Source organism: Miniopterus natalensis, chromosome 20 (assembly GCF_054644295.1).
Source record: "Miniopterus natalensis isolate mMinNat1 chromosome 20, mMinNat1.hap1, whole genome shotgun sequence".
Classification (NCBI taxonomy): Eukaryota; Metazoa; Chordata; class Mammalia; order Chiroptera; family Miniopteridae; genus Miniopterus; species Miniopterus natalensis.
Genome location: NC_142100.1, coordinates 15,810,063 through 15,829,599, shown reverse-complemented (window position 1 = coordinate 15,829,599; position 19,537 = coordinate 15,810,063). Strand labels below are relative to the sequence as shown.

The 19,537-nt window shown below is 47.8% G+C and overlaps 1 protein-coding gene across 1 annotated transcript; it reads right to left on the bottom strand.

The window, feature by feature from the left end:
• Window positions 1–244: 244 nt before the first annotated feature.
• SF3A1 (splicing factor 3a subunit 1) lies at window positions 245–19,513 on the bottom strand. Its single transcript, XM_016198576.2, has 16 exons — window positions 19,331–19,513; window positions 16,032–16,153; window positions 11,787–11,991; window positions 10,432–10,689; window positions 8,366–8,440; window positions 7,509–7,659; window positions 6,987–7,180; window positions 6,031–6,148; window positions 5,567–5,752; window positions 4,730–4,851; window positions 4,382–4,627; window positions 3,648–3,855; window positions 2,981–3,135; window positions 1,636–1,737; window positions 1,470–1,541; window positions 245–695 (listed from the first exon to the last, which is right to left on the bottom strand). The coding sequence occupies exons 1-16, from the start codon at window positions 19,391–19,393 to the stop codon at window positions 594–596; spliced, it is 2,379 nt and encodes a 792-aa protein (XP_016054062.2). The 5' UTR covers window positions 19,394–19,513; the 3' UTR covers window positions 245–593.
• Window positions 19,514–19,537: the final 24 nt, after the last annotated feature.

Here is a 19,537-nt window from a genome sequence, read left to right as displayed (position 1 = left end):
GTGAAGACATCTGTATTAGTCCAGTTAAAACACACGGGCTAGGCCTTTAGAATCCAAATGTTTAAAAGGATAATAAAGATGTATCTCCCAAGAAAGATTCATGAAAGACTTGATGGTGCCAATAAGTTAGTTAAAAGCCCAGCATTTCTCAGAACAGAAGAGCCACAAGGCACCATGCCATGCTCCCCCTGCCTTGAGTCTGGACAGGGTGCAGGTAGCCAAGAGACAAGTCTTATGACACTGATTTCACAAGGGTCCAAAAGGTTTATTAGACAGCCTGTGGCAAAACACAAAATGATTAATGACGGTAACAAGCATATGCTCTCAGCCAAGTGCTAATGAGCACTATGCCACTATCCTGCATAACATCCCTGGGTTCCCATTTTCTAATGGGCTGCCAGAAGAAATGAATCCCCTCAATCAAGACTCAAACACAAAGAAATTCCAGAGACCACTGGGGAGGAAACTAGGACAATTTAAATTTCCAAACTAAGAGGGAAACAAATGTATAAGGCAGGGTGTCTTGGGTCTATGGCAGAGGTGAGGGACAACAGCAAAACAGCAGTGGCTGGGACCTGACAGGTTTCTCTCTTCTACTTCTTCCTCCCTCCTCTCTCCTTGAGGGCCAAGTGGATGATGGCACCATTGGCCATGTTGTAGTAAGCCAGTGAGTTGGAATCCTTGATGAAGATGCCCTAGAAAACAGAGAGTGTGCCTTAGCATGGGGCAATCTGGCCTTGAGCACACTGTGCAGCCTCACTCCCAATGTGTTTAACATTCTGAACTTAGTGAACACAGGGGCCTGAAGGAAGGCTAGGAGCAAGGGGATACAGGCACAGGGCAGGACTGAAGATCTCTGGTTCCTCCCAGAATGCTTTGCTTTTCCTTCCTTCCTACCAAGCCATGCTCTTCCCTTTTGTCAACTCTCCAAGAAGTCGGCCCTGACCAACCCCATGGAATTTTAAATCCAAGACCTTTAGAGATCAACTAGTCAAACAGCCTCATCTGCAGAGCAGGAAACTGAGGCCCAGAGTGGGGATATGTCAAAGTCCAAAGTGGGAGAACATAGCAGCCCCAAGAGGCCTGGTGGGCACCAGGCCTAGCTGGACTTTCACCTCCGTGTCCATGTACAAAGCCAGACTACTCAAAACCACACTGACTGGGATGGCTCCACCACTGGAAGCACTCCCCAGTAGAGGACTCCCGAGACTTGTCCTCAGATGTCCACCCTAGTCAATGAGGCAGAAAGTTTTTTGGACCCCACACAAGGCTATATTGGGATCCCACTAGAGCCTCACCTTGTCAGGCTAACCTGCCCCAGCACTCCCTCCCAGCCAGCATCATTACCTCTAAGATGGACTCATATGGCCACACCCAGGTGTCTACCCACTACTTTGGTTCCACGGATTTAGCTTCTGGGACAGCAGAGGCGTTAGAATCCAAGGGTTAGTACTAGACACCCAACTCACCTCATACTGCAGCTTCTGTTTCCCTGCAGGCATGCCGGTGGCTTCATGAATTTTCACCTTGATAACAGAGACCTGTGGGACCAAGGAGAGGACATTCACCCCCTTGCTAAGGTCAGCTGAAAGAAGCTGCTCCCTGCCCCCTTGGTTCCCCTGCAACAACTCATACCTGGTCTGTGAGTGGGAGGGTGAAGACCAACACCTGTCCATTCAGCTTCCATTCCGTCTTATCCTGCATGTTGGGCACTTGGACCTTGATGGACACTGGACCCTGCAAAACAGGAGGTGGCCATTATGCCTGGGATCCCTGAGCCAGTAAGGAACTATGCTCTCCTAGTGTCTTCCTGGTATCTAGACAATGTCACCTCTCCATCTGGGCTCCTGGATTCTGGCCCCTGATGCTACTTGTGACACTGAACAAGATTTGGTTTCTCTTCTTTAAAACAATCTCCACCCTGCCTCCTGGTGAGTCTGAAGCTGAAGAAGTGACATGAAAATGCTCTGCAAACCCCAAGAACTACCACAGGGGGAAAGAATATGAACTGTGAAATCAGAACACTTGGGTTGCCAACTCAGCTTCCCTGCTAACTAGGTCTCTTTGAACCTCAACACCATGTCTATAAGGCAACTGATCACAACCACTACATGGTACTGCTCTGAGCACTAAATGGACATGTGCCCACATAATATGTAGCTTTACCCTGGCACTTGAGTAGTCAAGAGACGGGAAACACTATCAGAAAAAAGCAAACAAAAAAAGACTTGGTCAAATGCATTGGGGAGTGGGGCTGAGACTGCTCCTGCCTCCTCACTGGAGCCTAACAACTTTCCTAGATTGGAAGTGCCAAGATTCCCACCTCCCCTTATTTCTAGCACCCCAACAGGGTCCCCAAAACAAGCAGACCTCCTAAGGCTGAAAGTGGAGAAGGCCACAAAGTAATTAAGAACTGCACCCAGGAAGTTTTCAACTGGTGTACTGCAAGGATTTTTAGAACATGCAATACCTGACTATTTAGTCAGGGGCACTAACCTCTTTTCCCATAGACTGTCAAACAAAAAAATAACGCCAACACAACAATAGCCATTGGGTGTGAATGAATCAAAATCATGCCCTTTTTTTGTCAGATTGGGAAAAAATGTATATGTATTTTTTGGAGTGCCACAAAATCTTAGTAATTAGTTTGTGTGTGCCATGAGATGAAAAAGGTTGAAAATCACTGCCCCCTAGATCGAGGGTCCCTTTTTACACACAGGCCCTCCTGTCTGTGCAACTAGGTCCCCCTGCTGGCAATGGTTCACACTGGGGGACAGCCAATGCTGTTTGCTTCTCCAACTGCTGGCCCCACATTTAGTGTGTGCTCAGAAGCCTTCATAGGCCTCACTGGCTGACATAGGCCCTGGAAGCCAAAACAATGGGAGCAGAATAGGGTAGGCCAGGGAGTGTGTGATTGGGGCAGGACTGGGCTACCCAGCTAGACACTCTCGGCCACAGGCAGCATTCTGGGATCATATACCTTGTTTCTGCGAAGGAACTCCTCCTCGGGCATGAGACTATCCTCCGTCTTCAGTTTCTTGGAGGCAGGTTCATCTTCCATAGGAGGGGGAGGGTGGACAGGGGGCATTGGGGCTGGAGCTGGGACAGGTGCCACAGGTGGAGCGGGCACAAAGGCTGGAAGGACAAGAATAAACAGCTGTGTGAGTGGGGGAAGGGGCCCAGGACTTAAGGCTGGTGAGAAGTTAGAGGGGAGATTGCAAAGGTTTCCTGTTTCTCCCAGTCAGAGGTGTGAAGGGCTACTCCTTGCTGAGTCTGGCAGCCAGCCGGTTCCCTGGCAAGGGGACCTGGGAAGCTGCCCACATTGGGCAGCAGGGGACTGGAAAAGATGCAGGATTGATGGATGGAGTGGGCCTGCCAAAAGTAATCACTGTCAGGCCTTTGTGCCTGCCTAGGGCCTCACTCCTCTGGGTGCACAGACCCCAGCTCTGCCACATCAGACCATCTCCCCCAAGAGTCACGGCTCCCTGGCTCCCAGCTCAAAGAACTCTCACATGGGGAAGCCATGGCTCTCTTCTGGGTGAGACCCCCAGCTGAACAGCTAGCACCACCATCAGCCACTGCTCTGCTCACAGTGCTTGGCCTGTAGTCCTGACCAAATGGCCTAGAAAGCAACATGAGACACTGACCTGTTGGCACAATCATGGGGGGTGGGCGGGGTGCCATGATTGGAGGGGCTGAAGGAGGCATTGGCACCACATTGATCCTGGGTGCGTGGATGATAGGCGGCATGGGAGCGATCACTGAGCCCGGGGGCAGTCGGACCACTGAAGCCATCGGGGGCCGGGGCATGACGGGTACTGCGGACACAACTGTGGTACGGACAGGAGGTGGCATCTGTGGGGGAGAAGCGACCCAAAGTCACAGAAAGCCAAGGCTGGAGTCACAGCTAGCAACTGGTCACCTATAGACTTTAAGGATGGGGCTGGACACCTCCAACTCAGCTCCCTGGGGCTGAGAGATTGCAGCCTCACCCCACGCTCTACCAGGAACTTCGCCAAGAGAGGCCCAGGGGCGACACTCTTTCCACTTGGGACTCAACCAGCTACTCATGGCAGACACTGAGAGAGCCACTGAAGAGACTGACCTTGACTTAGCCTCCTGGAGATGAGCCAGCAGTCCTCAAAGACCCATTAAGCCCTGCAGCCCTTCTCTGCCCCAAGCCTGCTTTATACATCTGCCACTTGCCTCCCTCTCTGTTCTAATCCTCCACCACACAAAGAAGGTCATGCTAGAGGTTCTCACTTCCAATTAAAGGATTCTCTCTATTTAACCCACTCAGGACCTGCCCTTCTCAGCCAATAGTATTCAACCCCAAGAACCACGCTCTAAAAGATCAGGGACAAGGTGGTTGTTGGCTTACTGCTGGTGGCCGGGGCACTGAGGTGATGGGTGGAGCTGAGCTGGGTATATTAGTGGCTGAAGACGGAGGTGGTGGCTGCTGGGGGATTTCGTTGGGCTTGCTGGGGCCAATCTTCTCTTTGGTATCATCTTCTGGCACCAGGCCCTTAGCCTTGTGGATGGCCTCGATCTGCTCCTGGAGGGTGATATTGGCCTGGGCAGCCTGTTGGGTTCGAGCCATGCTGCCTGAGTGGCCATCCCAGGTCACCTGCAAGGGAAAGCAACACCACAGCTTGTCAGGGCTCCTAGAACTGAGCCCAATGTGGGAGTCTGAGGGCAGGGAAGGTTCTAGGATATATTCAAACTGCACCTTTTCCTCTGGCTTCTGGATCTCCTCTTCGCCAATCTTCTTACCAATGGCTGTTTCCTCTACACCGAAGATGTCGGTACGCCGCTCGGCCAACTGTTTCAAGCTGCTCTCGATATCCAGACCTGGATACAGTCAGAGTGGAGAAGGGACAGAAAGGGAACCTAAACCAGGTGCCCTTCTGACAAGGCAGCAGCTCTCCTGGTGCAGGGTGGAGGCTGGTCCCATGGGACAAGGCTGACTCTAAGCCCCAACCCAGCATGCCTATCCTCTGAGCCTGAGGAAGGCTGCCCAATCAGCACTAAAGCAGCCTGTAAACTAGAGTTGTCCAATTCCTTGACTTATGAAAGGCAATTGAGAGGACGGGGTCCCATGAGCAGCAAGTAGCAGAGTCAGGACTAAAAGCCTGGTCTCTTCCCTCTGGGACAGTTTCCTCCCTGTTGCTGCTTCTCACACAGCAGTCACAGGAGCACTGTGTTGTGTCTCATTTCCAGGCGCTCAGTGTACTTCAGTCATCAGAGCCCTCATTCTAAGAGCCCGAAGAATGAGCACCCGTCCCAGCTACAGTCAGATCTGGCTCTGAATGTCAATGGGCACATGCCATCCTATTCAGGTGTCTGGTTTTGGAGGAGTTCTACAGATAGTCACTCTGGAAAATGGGGAGTTCTTCTGTAGTATCACAGGCTGAATCAAACCTTGAAAGCTTTTGTTGAGCTCAATTGTTGCTTTCTATGTTTGCTTAAATCAAGTTAAACATAGTTTAGCGATTCCCATGGGTCAAAGTGAGTCAGGGCTGAGTCAGAAAAGGGTGTGGACTGGGTGGGGGAACCCCCAACTCACCTGGCGCATACACCTCATCATCACTCTGCTTCTCACGGATGGAGCGATCTCGCTGCTCCAGCCAGCGGGGGTCGAGAAGCCCAATGCGCATATGTTCCTGCATTTTGCTGGCAGGGATCTTCTCCCCGGTGATGGGGGACACAAGATATTCATCTGGAGCAGGAGCTGGAGGTAGGGGCTTGGAAGCTAAAAGGAAACAGATGCTTGAGTGAGAACACTGGGTGGCAGCCTGGGTTAAGAGGGTGTTGTTTCATTCATGCATCATTCACTCAAGGTACATCCATTCATTGCCACACTGTACCTGGCACTGTGCAAGTTGTCAGGGCACCAGGGATGACTACTCCCTATTACCCACTATGAGGTCTGGGACAGAGGGGCTATCAATACCTTTAAAAAGCCACCTCAAGCCATCCTAGAAATGGACAGGACTGAGGAACATATGAGGGCAGGAAAGCAGGCCCTACCTTTGGGGTCGTAGTCTTTCCGGACAATGACCTGGTCTGGAGTCGGGGGCAGAGGAGGTGGCATGGGTGTCTCTGGGGGTGGGGGCACTTTCTGTCCTTCTTCTTCATCATCTGAACCCTGAAAAGCAAAGCAGTGGCAGGATTCAAAGAGGGGTGGAGAAGCCACCTCCCTGCAGCTGAACCCTGGTGGCTCTCAGGGTGGCAAACTGCCTAAGCCCCTGTCAGCCAGTGTCCATGTGCTAAGCCTTCCCGGGCAGCTGAGGCCAGCCAGCAGCCAGCCAAGCTGCTTCCTCACAGCATGAATGGGAATGCTAGGGGCCATGGTGCTAACATTCCGCCCAGGCATTTCCAGCAGCTGGCACCAGGCAGTCCCAGGAGGCCAAGGGCACTTAACATGCCAGGGAGGGGGTGCAGGGAGCAAGTCGGCGCTTGATGGTTGCTGCTCACAGAGTAATGCTGGGAGGGAGGGAAAAAGTCAATTCCCACAGACAGAGGGGCCTTTTCTTCTCAGGCTGTACACAAATTCTTTCCAATGGAAGGAGAACAGCTTGGCTCTGGAGCCTCTATGCCTGTTTGGAGGGTCTGGTTCAAAGAGGGTAGAGGTGACCGAAAGGAAGAAAAGGCTATACTTAGAAAAGCTCTGGGAAATGCTGATTTGGGCTTAAGCTCAAACGCATCAAAGCTTGAGGTGTAGAGTGTTCCCTAACTGAAAGCTGACATAGGGGTAGAGAGGAATAGGGCCTCTGGGCAAAGGGGGAAGGTCACGGAACAGGGCTGGCACAGCCTTTAGATCCTTGCTTGTGAATGAATCTTTTTGTTGCCCAAGCTGGAAAGAGGCTCTGGGCTGCCTGGGTTTGGGCAGCTGCTCAGTCAGGATGCCTTATTCAGGACCCACATCTCCCTTCGAGGTTCAGAAGGGAGCTGGACTTCATCCCGCAGGCCATCCCGGGGTTTACCTCGTCCATGTCTTGCACTTGGGTGTCCTGGTCCAGCTGGGAAGGTGGCTCCTCTGCCTTCTCCTGCTTCTCGTCCTCTTCATCAGACTCAACCTCCATCTCCACCTCCTCGCTCTCCCCAAACTTCTCATAGCGCTCCTGAATGAGGATTCGAGCCCCCAGCTCCTCCGGGGTGGTAGGTGGAGGGAAGTTTCCTAGTCGGGAGAGAGCTCGAGTCAAAGGGAGGCTTCCCCGGATGCTCCTTATCAAAGGCCCACCTGTCTACTCCCTCACACTGTGAGCCCCCCAGGAGCTGGGGCTGATTTCTCTCCTATCTCCAGAGCCCACCCAGAGTCGGACACAAGAAGAATTTGTTGAATTAAGATTAACTGGGACAATGTGGTAGAAATTAAGTACTCTGTGAGCAAAGATGAAACAGACACTGCTAAAGCCCTCTGAGGAACACTGTTCTCTGGGAACACCTGTACGAGCTCTACCAAGACGCCTCTGAGCTCCTGGCTTCCCATAACTCCTGAAACTTACCTTGTTCATTGGGTTGGAAGTCCACCGTCTCCACCACCACAAAATCATGCCAGTCAATCTGTGCATAGGCCACCCGCTCCTTCTCCTTCTCCTCTTCTTCCTTCTTCCTCTCACGCTCCTGGAACTTGGCCCACTCCACTCGGTAACACACCTGAAGAGTTTGGAAATAGCAAGGTGCTGAGCTGAATCAGGGCTTCTGATTAGGATGTCACCTCCAAGGTCTTTAACAAAGCCAGCATCTACTTCAGAACAGGAAGGAGGCTGCTCCGCCTACAAAGGGGGAACTCCATGGAGTGAACTATGATATAAGTAACCTAGTTTCAGCCAGGCCCAGAATTTGGACAGGATAAAAATTCTAAATGCCACAGAAACCTTCTGCCTAGGCCCCAAGGCCAGCGATTTGTTATAACCTCAGCATTTTCTAGCAAGGAGCTATGCTCAGAGAGTAGCTAGCTACCTCCCAAGAAGTCTGTGTGACAACCAGTAGAGGCAGTCTGAGGGCCTGAGAAACAAGACTTCATGGGGCCATCCAAAACAGCAAGCACCAATATGCCTTCTGTCTTCAACTCTGAAAACCTGGGACTACAAAAGTCATTGTCACCAGAGAACCTGTTCCAAAGTCAGCTTCCAGTGAGGGTAGAAAAGAGGGAGACCTAGTGAAGCTGAGAGCAGAGCAGAAAGTTGGAGAACACAGAATCTAGGTTTCTTTGACTTTTGTAGCCATAGGCCTTTCTTCCCACCACTCCTGTGCCTAGAACCTAACAAGGTACTGCCACAGAGATTATTTACAATTGTGAAACAGAACCCACACATTGTAACTTCCACATTAGTAACCAGTTATAATAAAATGAGTTTACCTGGTCCAAAACTTCTCGGGGGTTCTCAGCCTCTTTCTTGAGCTTTGTAAATAAGCCTTTGGGCGGAATCAAGATCTGAAACACAGAAGAGTTATTAAAGCAACTGTCAGTGCAGCACAACACAGGACAAAGAGGCAGCCTTCCTGAGCCTATGGAAAGGCACAGGAGGGAGGGTGTGGGATTCTGGATCCCAATCCCAGCTCCACTTGGCTGTGTAACTTTGGGCAAGTTATTTAACTTCTGCAACTTGGTTTCCTTCTACAAAATGTTGACACCACCACTTAAATTGGCATTATCAACTTAAAAGGTTGCTGTAAGAATCGGCTGGAAAGTATGCAAAACTATGGGCAGGTCACTGCACATGGTCAGTGTGTGACGGCTGTTTTCAGGGTACGGATCTGCTCCTATCCTTTTGCACATGCTACCAGGCCTCCCCTGACTATCCCACTTAAGATTGCAGCCCACTGGCCCCACTTACCTACATTTCCATCCCTTTTCTTTTTCTCCATAATAATCACCATCTGACAATACATTACAATTGCACTTGCTTGTCACCCCCTCAATAGACCAGAAAATCCACAAAGACGAATTTCTTTTTTCACGATTATATCTCCAGCACCTGGAACTGTGTCTGACACAATTTGCTGAAATTGCAAATGATGGCTTTTTTCAAAATAGCTGGTCATTCCAACTGCCCTAACATTATCTAGTACCACTGGCAAAGTGGCTCAGTTTTACTCCATCCTCTCTGTACCTCTACCTCGGGAATCAATCTGCTCCTAGAGGTCCCATGGTTAGACAGACACCAGTGCCCTCAAATGAGAGTACTAAATGTCAACACCCAAGTTCTGAGGGAAAAGGAACAGGAAAGTAACAGAACAAAAAGAAATCTGGGAACCTTTAACCCCAGAAGCAGTCCACTAGGAGAAATTAACCCAGGACTCACTTAAAGTAACCCTCTGGTCTTGGACTTTCAGTGACTATTATTTTAGCAACTAGCTTCTGGATTTGATCATTTTCTAAAAACACACATTTTTATAATTCTTTCTCCTTATATACTTAGAGTGATTTCAGTTACAGAAGAATCATTAGGATTCTTTTCATATCAGATCTTTAACATATTATTTCTAGATATCCTGACCATGACACTAAAAGGAAGACAATCTCCACCACATGAGTAGCAAGAAAAACATAGCACAGGGCAATCTGTATCAGCATACTTTGCAATAAGTTAACAATATGATCATTTTAAAAAACAGTATTCACAGATTCTTTGATTGCAACAACGCAGTATGATAATTACGATCTTGGGGCGTGGAGTAAAAATGCCAGCTCTGTGACCTAGTAGCTGTGTGATCCTGGCCAAGACAACGTCTCCATGCCTCACTTTCCTCTTCTGTAAAATGAGTATAACAACGATGGCTATCTTATAGGTTATTAGGGATTAAATGAGAAGATGCCGCAAATGTAAGTATCAAATACTGGCTCTACTTATGTCAAATTGTTTCCCAATGCCTACTGAAATTATATTTTTAATTCAAGTACTTTGTAGGGTAAAAAACAACAGGTTTCACAGCCAAATGTTGGATTAATTCTCACTGTAGCTACTTATTAGCTGAGAGACCATGAGTAAGTGACTTCACCTCTTTGAGCCTATTCCTGCTTTTGAAAAAAGAAAACACCTCATGGATTTTTGTGAGGATTAAATTAGGAAATAGGAGACAATTATTAAGGGCTTACTACTTTCTCAGGCCCTATGCTAGGCACCTGAAAACTTAAGTGTACTTAAAAGCAGCTAGCACCACTTGGCCTTGTCACATAGCAGGGACTCACCTAATGGCAGTTATCAATTACACATTTCATTTTTCTTTAGAAACAGCAGTCAGTGTTGCATTTAAAAGGGAACACTGAAGAAATCAAGATTTCACACTGAAATAAAATGTTAACATCTACCCAGGGGCCCCGCAGAGGAACACTGTCTTTGTAGACAGTGAGTGGAAAAATGCTTATGGTAAATGCCTTCCTTCCCTGGGCCCAGCACCCCAGCCTGCACCCTGACCAGACACCTTGGTATACTGTTCCACCAGCTTCGTGAAGTAGTTGAAGAGGCTGTGCTGTGGGCGGAGGAAGTCAAATTGGTAGTTGCGCTGCTCTTTCTGCATCAGCTGGGTCAGAAACTGGCGCCCATTCCTGGCCACAAACTGAGCTGTCAGCTTCACCACATCCAGATCAAAGGCTGAGATGGAGGGGGGATCTGCGATGAACTCAAACTCAGGAGGGGGCTCTTTGGGCACGATGGTCTCCTGGATCACCTGGGCTTGGACCTAAGATGCAGACGATAATGTGAGGCAAGAGGCACAGGGGTGGACTAGCTCCAGAGTGGGGCTCTATGCTTCTGTTAATGATGTGTACACCACTGGCACATGGTGTAAGAGAATCCTAACACACAAGAGCAGCAATTTCTTGGCCAACTGTGGCCTCAACAACCTGAAAGGCTTCCAGTGAGATCCATGCCCCTCTTTATCTCTGCTGCTGCCCTGAAATCAAAGGCCAAAACTGGGTAGGAGATCTGACAGGAACACGGCTTATAAATCCCAACCAAGGGCAAGAGAGGATGCAGTAGATCCTCTTTGTGTACACAGGACCCCACTGGATGAAGAATTTCCAAATCTGTTACACCATCTGGTCTCCATACAAACCATGAGGTAAAGAAAATAGGTACCCTGAGTCCTTTTTATAGATGAGGAAACTGAAGTAGCCTGAGGCCCTAAGAGTAGTAAATTGCAATGCAAGGTCTCAGAACCTACGTCAACCTTTCCTTCCCACTGTAAAACAAGGAGTGGCCTTTGCTACCATGGTTAAGGAGTAGAGCAGTCTAGGCCTACAAAGGAAGCAAAATGTGCCAGCACTTCCTGTCCTCACTGACAACCTAATTATCCCTAGTTCTGGGCCTAATGCTGAGGGGGTATCACGGCAGGCCAAATGGGGGGCTTGCAAAAGTAAGACAGAATGATGGCACAAGAAAGGGCCCATGAGCCTTGGACAAGGAAAAGAGAAAGGGCTGAGAGCTTGGACTTTAAGTCCTGACTCTGTGGCCTTGGGTAAATCACACTTCCCTGAGCCTCAGCTCTCTCAACTGTAAAATGATCACTTTACTGGCCTCCTCATGCAGCCCCTGTGAGGTGCCAATGAGACAAGCCCCCTAAACCCCTGAGCACAGAGCTTGACAAGCAGTGCTAAAGAAATGCCAACTGTCACCAGTACTTTGCTATCTGAGCCTTAGCTTCTGCCTCTGTAAGAGGTAAGAACCTCACATCTCTCCCTGGGTGGCTGTGCGGTTTGGATAGCAGAGTTCATTATCCTCCCTTCCTCCCTCCTGCTTCTCAGGCCTGGGGAAGTGAGGAGAGGGACTGGCTCCAACCTTCTGTGGCAGCTGCTGCTGGGTGGCTTGCTGCTGCTGCATGACCTTGGGGATGGCGGCTGAGGGTTCCTGAGCCTTCCCCTCCTTGAACTCGCTGACCTTGTGGCGGTAGTAAGCATGGTAAGGGTCATTGGGGTTGAGAAAGTTGAACTTGGGGTTGTTGATCTCATTCTGTCGAATCCTAGCTTCAAATTCAGGTCCATTTCTAGAAGGAGGGAAAAAGAATTAACATTACAACCCTTGCAACTGCTGAGACCCAGAACACTGCCCATTCAAGCCACCTTCTTGCCCCAACCATCACTCAAACTAGTCCACCTCTCAGCACAGCAGAGGTCTTCCTTGAGACTCCTGCCATCGGTGGCCAGTGCCATCTGCCTCCTTTGGCCTGACCCAGGCCTCCTCCACCACAGGGTCTCCCAGACTTCATCATTCTTGCAGCTCCTTTGCCAGTCTCACCATTTTCAAAAACCATGTGGACCACTGCTTTAAAAATGTACTTACAAAGGAAAGCATATATTACTACTTCAAATAAAAATGAGTATGGCTTTACTAATTATAGGCAAACTTAAAATGAAATACAATGAAAACAAAGTAATAGTATTGTTAAAGTTTAGCTCCAAGTTTGCTATGCTTGAGGCCAGTTTTCTTAGTTAAAAAAGGGGATTACAGAGTGCTGGAGAGATGTTAAAGATATACTAGCACCAAACTGAGACTTTGTCCTTTGGGTATGAGAAGGATTAAAAAAGACATGAAAATGTAGACAATTAGATTTATGCCCTGTCCAAGTATTTCCTAAAATCACCTCATTTACTACTGGGTGAGGTCCAGACAGAAAACACTCTCCAAGGACGTGAACCTGTGCTGCTGTGTAAGGCACATTCAGATAACAGGGAAGCAGTGAGATCAGCAGGAAGGTCTCTGATCTCTCTATCTAGGACAGTTTCCCAAATACACCCCATGTACCCAGTTTGCATGCCTTGAAAACCTCAGCATGAAAAAAAGTCTTTCTCACAATGCTTAGGGAACCCAATGGTAATATTTCAAGGTGTCACACATATATGGTGGGGCAAAAGCAGGTTTACAATGGTTCATATGGAAGATAATACAATAATTAATAAATAATACAAAAGTAAGTTCTGTTTTGCATACTCACAACTGTAAACCTGCTTTTGCCCCACACTGTATATAACACCTGTGTCAGTCAAAAAGTACACTAACCTTAAAGACACAAGATATGGACACGTTCAAGTTTTGGGTTCACTACTGACTCACCAAGTTACCAAACTTCTCTTCGACTCGATTTCCCATGTGTGGGAATGTGGCTAACACTACCTTCTCTATCTTGAACTATTAAGATCAGATTTGTCAAGGAGATGCCAAAATCCTCTTGAAGTATACAGTGTCCTGCAAATACAACGGCTGTCACTCCTATAAAAGTTAGAAGAGCTGTTCCATAAACATTAGAGATGATCTGGGTATTAGGAGATGACTGTGGGGCTTCTTCCATCATTCCTCCAGCCAGAGCCCAGCACTCAGAGATGCTTTGAACAAACCAAGGGACAGCTCCAGGGGCTGGTGGGCAGCCAGGTTGCTCCACTCTTCCAACTTTCAAACCCTGGCCCTGTGAGTTGAAGATGGGGGATAGACAGGGAGCAGGCAATGCTGTGCTCCAGATTAGTCACTAAAATAATCTGTGCCATGGTGGTGAACACCCTGGCTAGCTCCTCCACAAGTTCTGATCACACTCTTTAGCGTGAATAACACCAGGTCTCAACTTGACAGTGAATTAGTCCAACAAGAACCTCATGCTTGAAGAAGTATTTGTCCCACTCCGTAAATAATGCAAAGTAAACACAAGGAGGAGAGTGAATGTGCACTTCAATATTGCTAAAACTAGGCCACCACACCCAGCAAATGCCAGGCAGACAAAGGGCTGCTAGGAAGAGGGACTTTGGTTGTCTCCTCTATCACTGCCTCTGAAGCCATAACCTCACCACATCTGGAAACAATCTGAAAGATTAAAACAATGAAAAGGCAGCATGTTTAATCCCTCCTCTTCTGTTGCTTTAGTTTAATGTTAATTTTATAATTGTATTCTCTCACAAAATAAATAGATTTCAACAGAAAAAGGCACGATTCTGACTCAACCCAGGTAGTGGGACTTTTAAGGGTAATTTCCACTTCAGTTCCTTGATAGGAAAATGCAAAGAAGGGAAGACCTAACCTAAAGAGAAAAGAAACTTTTGGAAAACCATATCGGTTCGTGATTTTTACTGTACGCTTCATCAGTCAATACGTGTGAACCCAGCAGAAATGGAGCAGAGGGTCCTGCATATTTGCTTTACTCCAGACTGAGATGCTGGTCTGTCCCTTTATTGCAACATAAACAAAAGCAAGTTCAGAGATTTTAGAAGTACCTACAAGGCAATCATCGTAGCCAAAAATAGCTCTAGAAATGTGGATGTATATATTTATTTTTAAGGGAACTTAGAGAGACTCTTATTTCTGTGGCAGAAGAGGTTGGCACAAAATTATTGGAAAGCTACTTGGCAAAATGTTTAAGAAATCTTTAAAAATCCTCCTTTAGCCAGTAATGTACCACACAATTTCCTTCTAAAGAAACAATCTAAAAGGGAAAGGAAATGCTCAGACTTCCCCACGGCTTCATTTGCCAAATGGAAATGTTGGAAACAACTTTGAAGGAAAAGATAGAGGAGACGGCCGAGTCAAGGAAGGCTCGTTGCTTCAGCATGGTGCAGCCTCTCTAGAGCAGACCACGCAGCACTAGACCATGAAGCAACATGGGAAAAAGCTTATAAAACAGCACAAAAGGGGAAAGCAGGATGTGAAAGTGTCTCTGCTAGTATTACAAGGATCTAAAAAAGAGTGCAGAAGCCCAGAAGGAAACAGGAAAAACAGCTGGCAGCAACTATTCTGGTAGTGAGATTGTATAGATTCTTCCTCCAACACCCTTATTTGTTTTTGAAATACCAGGGGTAAAGAGGAAGCATGAGTGTTGCTATGAGACAGTAAACATTTATTATAAATGCACCACCTGCTGTCCTAAATCTGACAGGGCCTGATAATGTTCAATCAAGTACAGAACAGTTTTAGCCCATTATCCAGGTTAATCAAAGCCCTAGAAACTTGAGGAGACAAATATGCATGGCACAGTGAAAGACATTAACCAGAGTAACCACTTTCTGTTTCATTTTATTAGGAGGATGGGAAAGGAATACATCTATTTAAATGATATACTGTGATGGGGATGCTGCCTCAGGGGTCAAGGTATGGCCCGCCCAGAGAGCAAATGCCCTGATGACAGCAATCTGTTCAAGACCGGCTACTGCTTCCATGCAAGTTGTCCAGGTCATCAAGAGAGGCCAGAAATCCAGATTTATTGTGCAATCTCATTTTTAAAAAGTGGCAACTAATTTGAGTTTAAAAAAAATTACAAAGACAAACAAAAGATTTGTAGGCTGGATGTGCCCTGCTGGTTGCTGAAGGAGTATTTTAAATACCCTAAACTAGGGGACGTGTTGACCTCTGGAGTCAAGTGGCCATCAAGATTCCATTTGAGGGCACGCACATGTGCGCGTGTGTGATGGGGGAGGGACAAGAGGAACTTGGACTGACTTCCATGCCATCTGAGAAGACAAGTAACACCTGCATGATGTACCTGAACTGTGTTCAGTCCCATTCTCACTCCTGCCTCACAACCGCCCGGAGGTGGCACCTTACTCCCTTTTGCAGATGGGTCATCTGAGGCTCTGACAAATGTCGCGCTTGTACAATGAGAATGATCAACTCCCTTTTTTGTCTTCCTCAGGCCAGCAGCTCAAACAGAGATACTCATTCTATCTGTGACAAAGCAGCTTTCCAGGCATTTCCTCAGGCCTGTTTTGGAAGGACAGGTTCCTGGTGATTCTGGGGCTGGTGTGACTCTGCCACTGCCATGCTGTGTTAGATGCCAGTCCTGACCACTGCCTACCTCACCACCATGCTGTGGTTTTAATGAGCCAATGGGCCTACTAACAATGCCTCTTTGTAGGGATCAAACCTGTGGCCTCATCGTCCCTAACAAGTGAAGTAATTGCTCAGGTGACTTGTACTTTCAAAGGTGCGTTAACTATTAATGTTACTAGAGTCCCACCCTAACAATACCTCTCTAAAACCCAGTGTTAACCTGTGCAGATTCAGGAGCTCTTGGTGCTAAAATCCACCTAGTAGAAGTAGCTATGTTACCTGGCAACAAAGCTGGCAGTCTTGTCAACAATATTCCTGACCTCTGGAGGAGGGTAAATAATCCCCACCACTGGCTTGGAAGGGGTAGAATCCTCCTTTGAAGATGCTTCTTCTTCTGTGGGCTGTGGAAAAAGAAAATAAAGTCTTGAAGTTCCTGGTCTGGGGCTGGACACCCAACCCCCCAGTTAAACTCTTCTAGGAAATTACTGAGAGCCATCAGACTCTCTCCTGCAGACTTCCTTCCTGTTAGAACCCTCTGCTCCAGAAGAGTGGTTCTCTTAACTTCACTGCGTTTGCAAGGGGCTCTACTGGGGGAATCAGTAAAAAAAAGCAGCAGCTTTTCTGGCTCCACCAGCTAGACCGTGTCAGTGACACAGGGATCTGCATTTTTATTAAGTGCCCAGGTGATTCAGATGCAGAGGGTCTCTGACCACATTCTGAGAAGTCATGTTCCAGAATCCAGAAGGCCCTCACACCAAGGGATGTGCCTGGCATGGGATATTTAGTGGTTGCTGAATAAAAAAAAGGGAACTCCCTGAGGGCAGCTCCTTCTGCCTTAAATGCCTTTTCCTTCTGTATCCATTCCATAGCCTTAACCACCACTCAATGCTCAAATATTTTGTGAAACTGCACTGGAATACTCAACATTAATTGTCTGTAAGTTCTAATATTCTTTCCTCACCAGTCTTTCTTTAGTAAACAAAGGGTCAAGTCTCTATTCTCAGAAAAATAAAGTTTCTCCCTTGCCCTCGTCTTCCTTTCTGCCACTGCCTTCTCCCCCACCCCCTTCCTCTGCTAGCCAAACATCCTGAGTAGTCTTGGGCTTGCTGCTCCCACTTCCTCACCTCCCATTGGGTCCCCATCCATTTCAAGTGCTCTTGCCAAACTCAAAAACAACTGCTCACAGCCAAGTACAGCGGTTATCTGGCTGTGTGATCATGACCACTCCTTCACAAAACTCTGCTCAACTTCCAGGCCCTATTCTCACCTGTCTTTCCTTCTTGCTCACCATTCCACCCAAGTTTCCGTCCAGGTTTCTCTTTCACCTCCTGCCCTATGTTAGGCGCCCCCCAAATTCGGTTCTTGGTTCTCTTCATAGTATTCACACTGTCCTCAGGCACTCACAGCCACATCCTCCATTCCCTCCACCACCTCTAGCCTAAACAATCCCATCCAAATTGATGTCCCAGATCACTTTGTATGCCAGCGCTTTAGATCAGCTGGTTCCCATGCACTTTTGTCACCTCTAACCTCTTTCCTCATCAATGGCCAAATAGGCACCTAGTCAACCAGTCCAGAAACCTGGGCCTCCTCCTCCTTCCTCAGCCTCCAAATTCAGTGACAAGAACAGAGTGGGTGCCACACACTTTTCCAAGCACTTTGTATATTAACCTTTATCACCCTTATGAGAGCCCTGTGAAGTAAGTGATTTAATTAGCCCTATTTTACGGATGACAAAATTAAGGAATAGAGAGCTTAACTGGCCCAAATGGCAGCAGAACTGGATTTCTAACACATCGCTCTGGCAGGAGATCCAGTACTATAAGCCATTTTGTGACATGAGCTTGTCATAAGACCCTCTGCCACGCCCCCCAAATCTAGCCAGGCCCTCAGCATCTTTTTTTAATTTTTAAGATATTTTATTTTTTTTGAGGGGAAGGGAGAGGGAGAGAAACACATCAATGTGAGAGTGAAACATCGACTGGCTGCCTCTTGCACATCCACTACCAGGGCTCTAGCTGAAAACCCAGGCATGTGCCGACTGGGAATGGAACGCGCAACCTTTCCGTGCACGGGACAATGCCCAACTGAGCCGCACTGGCCAGGGCAAGCCCTCAGCATCTTTTGAATAAAGTGACTAATCCTCCATCCTTGTAGCAATTCTCCACATCGTTGCCTACCTACCTGAATTTCTGAAACACAAATATGTCATCATCCTGCTTAAAATCCTTCCTTTTCCCTCCGTTGTCTACTAGGTAAAGTTCAAATCCTTGGAATCGCATCTCCTGCCACCACTTTCCCAACACTATGCTTCAACCCCACTTATTTACCCTTGACCAGAGGCACCATCTGATTCCTATCCTGGTACTTTTCCACTTTCTATTTGGTATTACCGTGTTTATTTTCCCCCAGTGACTGGGAAAACACCGGGGCACTGAGCCACTTAAATATTTGTGGAAAGGGCATGAACCTCTTCTGTCATGTTCCCTGTTGTATTCTGAACCAAAGCAGTGGTCAGCATACAATATATGCTCAATGTTTGCGGAATGAATAAAGAATGCTCTTTCCTTTCCCAAAACCCACCTGGGAACTCCTGTTCATCCTTCTAAAAGCAATTTACCTCTAACTCCTGTGGGCTTCACCTACCTTAATCTGCCCACCAACAATATTGATTAGATTGCCGTACCTGATGCTTCTATTACAGGGCAAATCATACCATACAGCAATTATTTACGTGCATCTTTTCCCCTCAGCTGATTGACATCTTTTTTTAAGGACTGGCAGGAACTGCATGATGTACAGTGATGGGGAGATACACATTTGTTGAATATTGACGTGTACCTGTCTCCTTACTAGTTTATAAGCTAGCTCTCTCGAAGGCAGCAGTTGTGCCTCATTCACCCCAGTAACATGGGATCCTGGCTCCGTGTCTGGCTCAGACTAAGCACCGAGTAGATGCAGAAGAATTAACACTGAAAGCTGTAACCCCGAAGGCTGGGAAATTAGGGATTAATGGGCAAAGGCTGGGGGACGGAAGGCCCAATGCGACAGTAGATGGCCTAGATCAGTGTTTCCCAAACTTTAAAGAATCACCTTGGGATCTTGTTAAAAATGCAGATTTCTATTAGAGGAGCGGGGGTGGAGACTGTATTTCTTTTTCTTTTTTTTAACATTTTATTTTTTAAATTTTATTTTTCAATTACAGTTTGGATTCGATATTATTTTGTACTAGTTTCTGGTGTATAGCATTGCGGCTTGAAAATCATATATTTTACAAAGTGTTCCCCCCTTATTTCCACCTGGCACCATACATAGTTACTACAATATGTTTCCTATGCTGTACTTTACAGAGATTCCGCATTTCTCATAAGCTACCAGATGCTGATGCTGCTGGTCCGCAGGCCACACTTTGAGAAACACGGTTCCAGAGAGCTGTGTACGCTGCCGGAAGACAGCGCGCTGCCTCCTGGGATTTGCAGTCCCGCCAAGCCCTCCAAAGCGGCCGCTACTTCCAGCAAAAGTGAGGCGCGCCTAGGCCTAGGCTCGGGCTGCCGGTGGAGGTGAGGGGAGCACATTACCTGTTTGGGCTCGGTGGCCATGGGAGGCGGCGGAGGCACCGCCTGCACGGGTCCCGCCGGCATGACTGCGACGCTCAGGGCTGCCAGTCCGCCTCGGTGTAGGTGAGCGGTGCTGTGTCAAAGCGGTTTTCCCGCAGCGGCGATACAACAAGTTCGCAAGATGGCGGCAGCCGACAGAGTCGTCACCGAGGAGGCGAGGCTGACGCA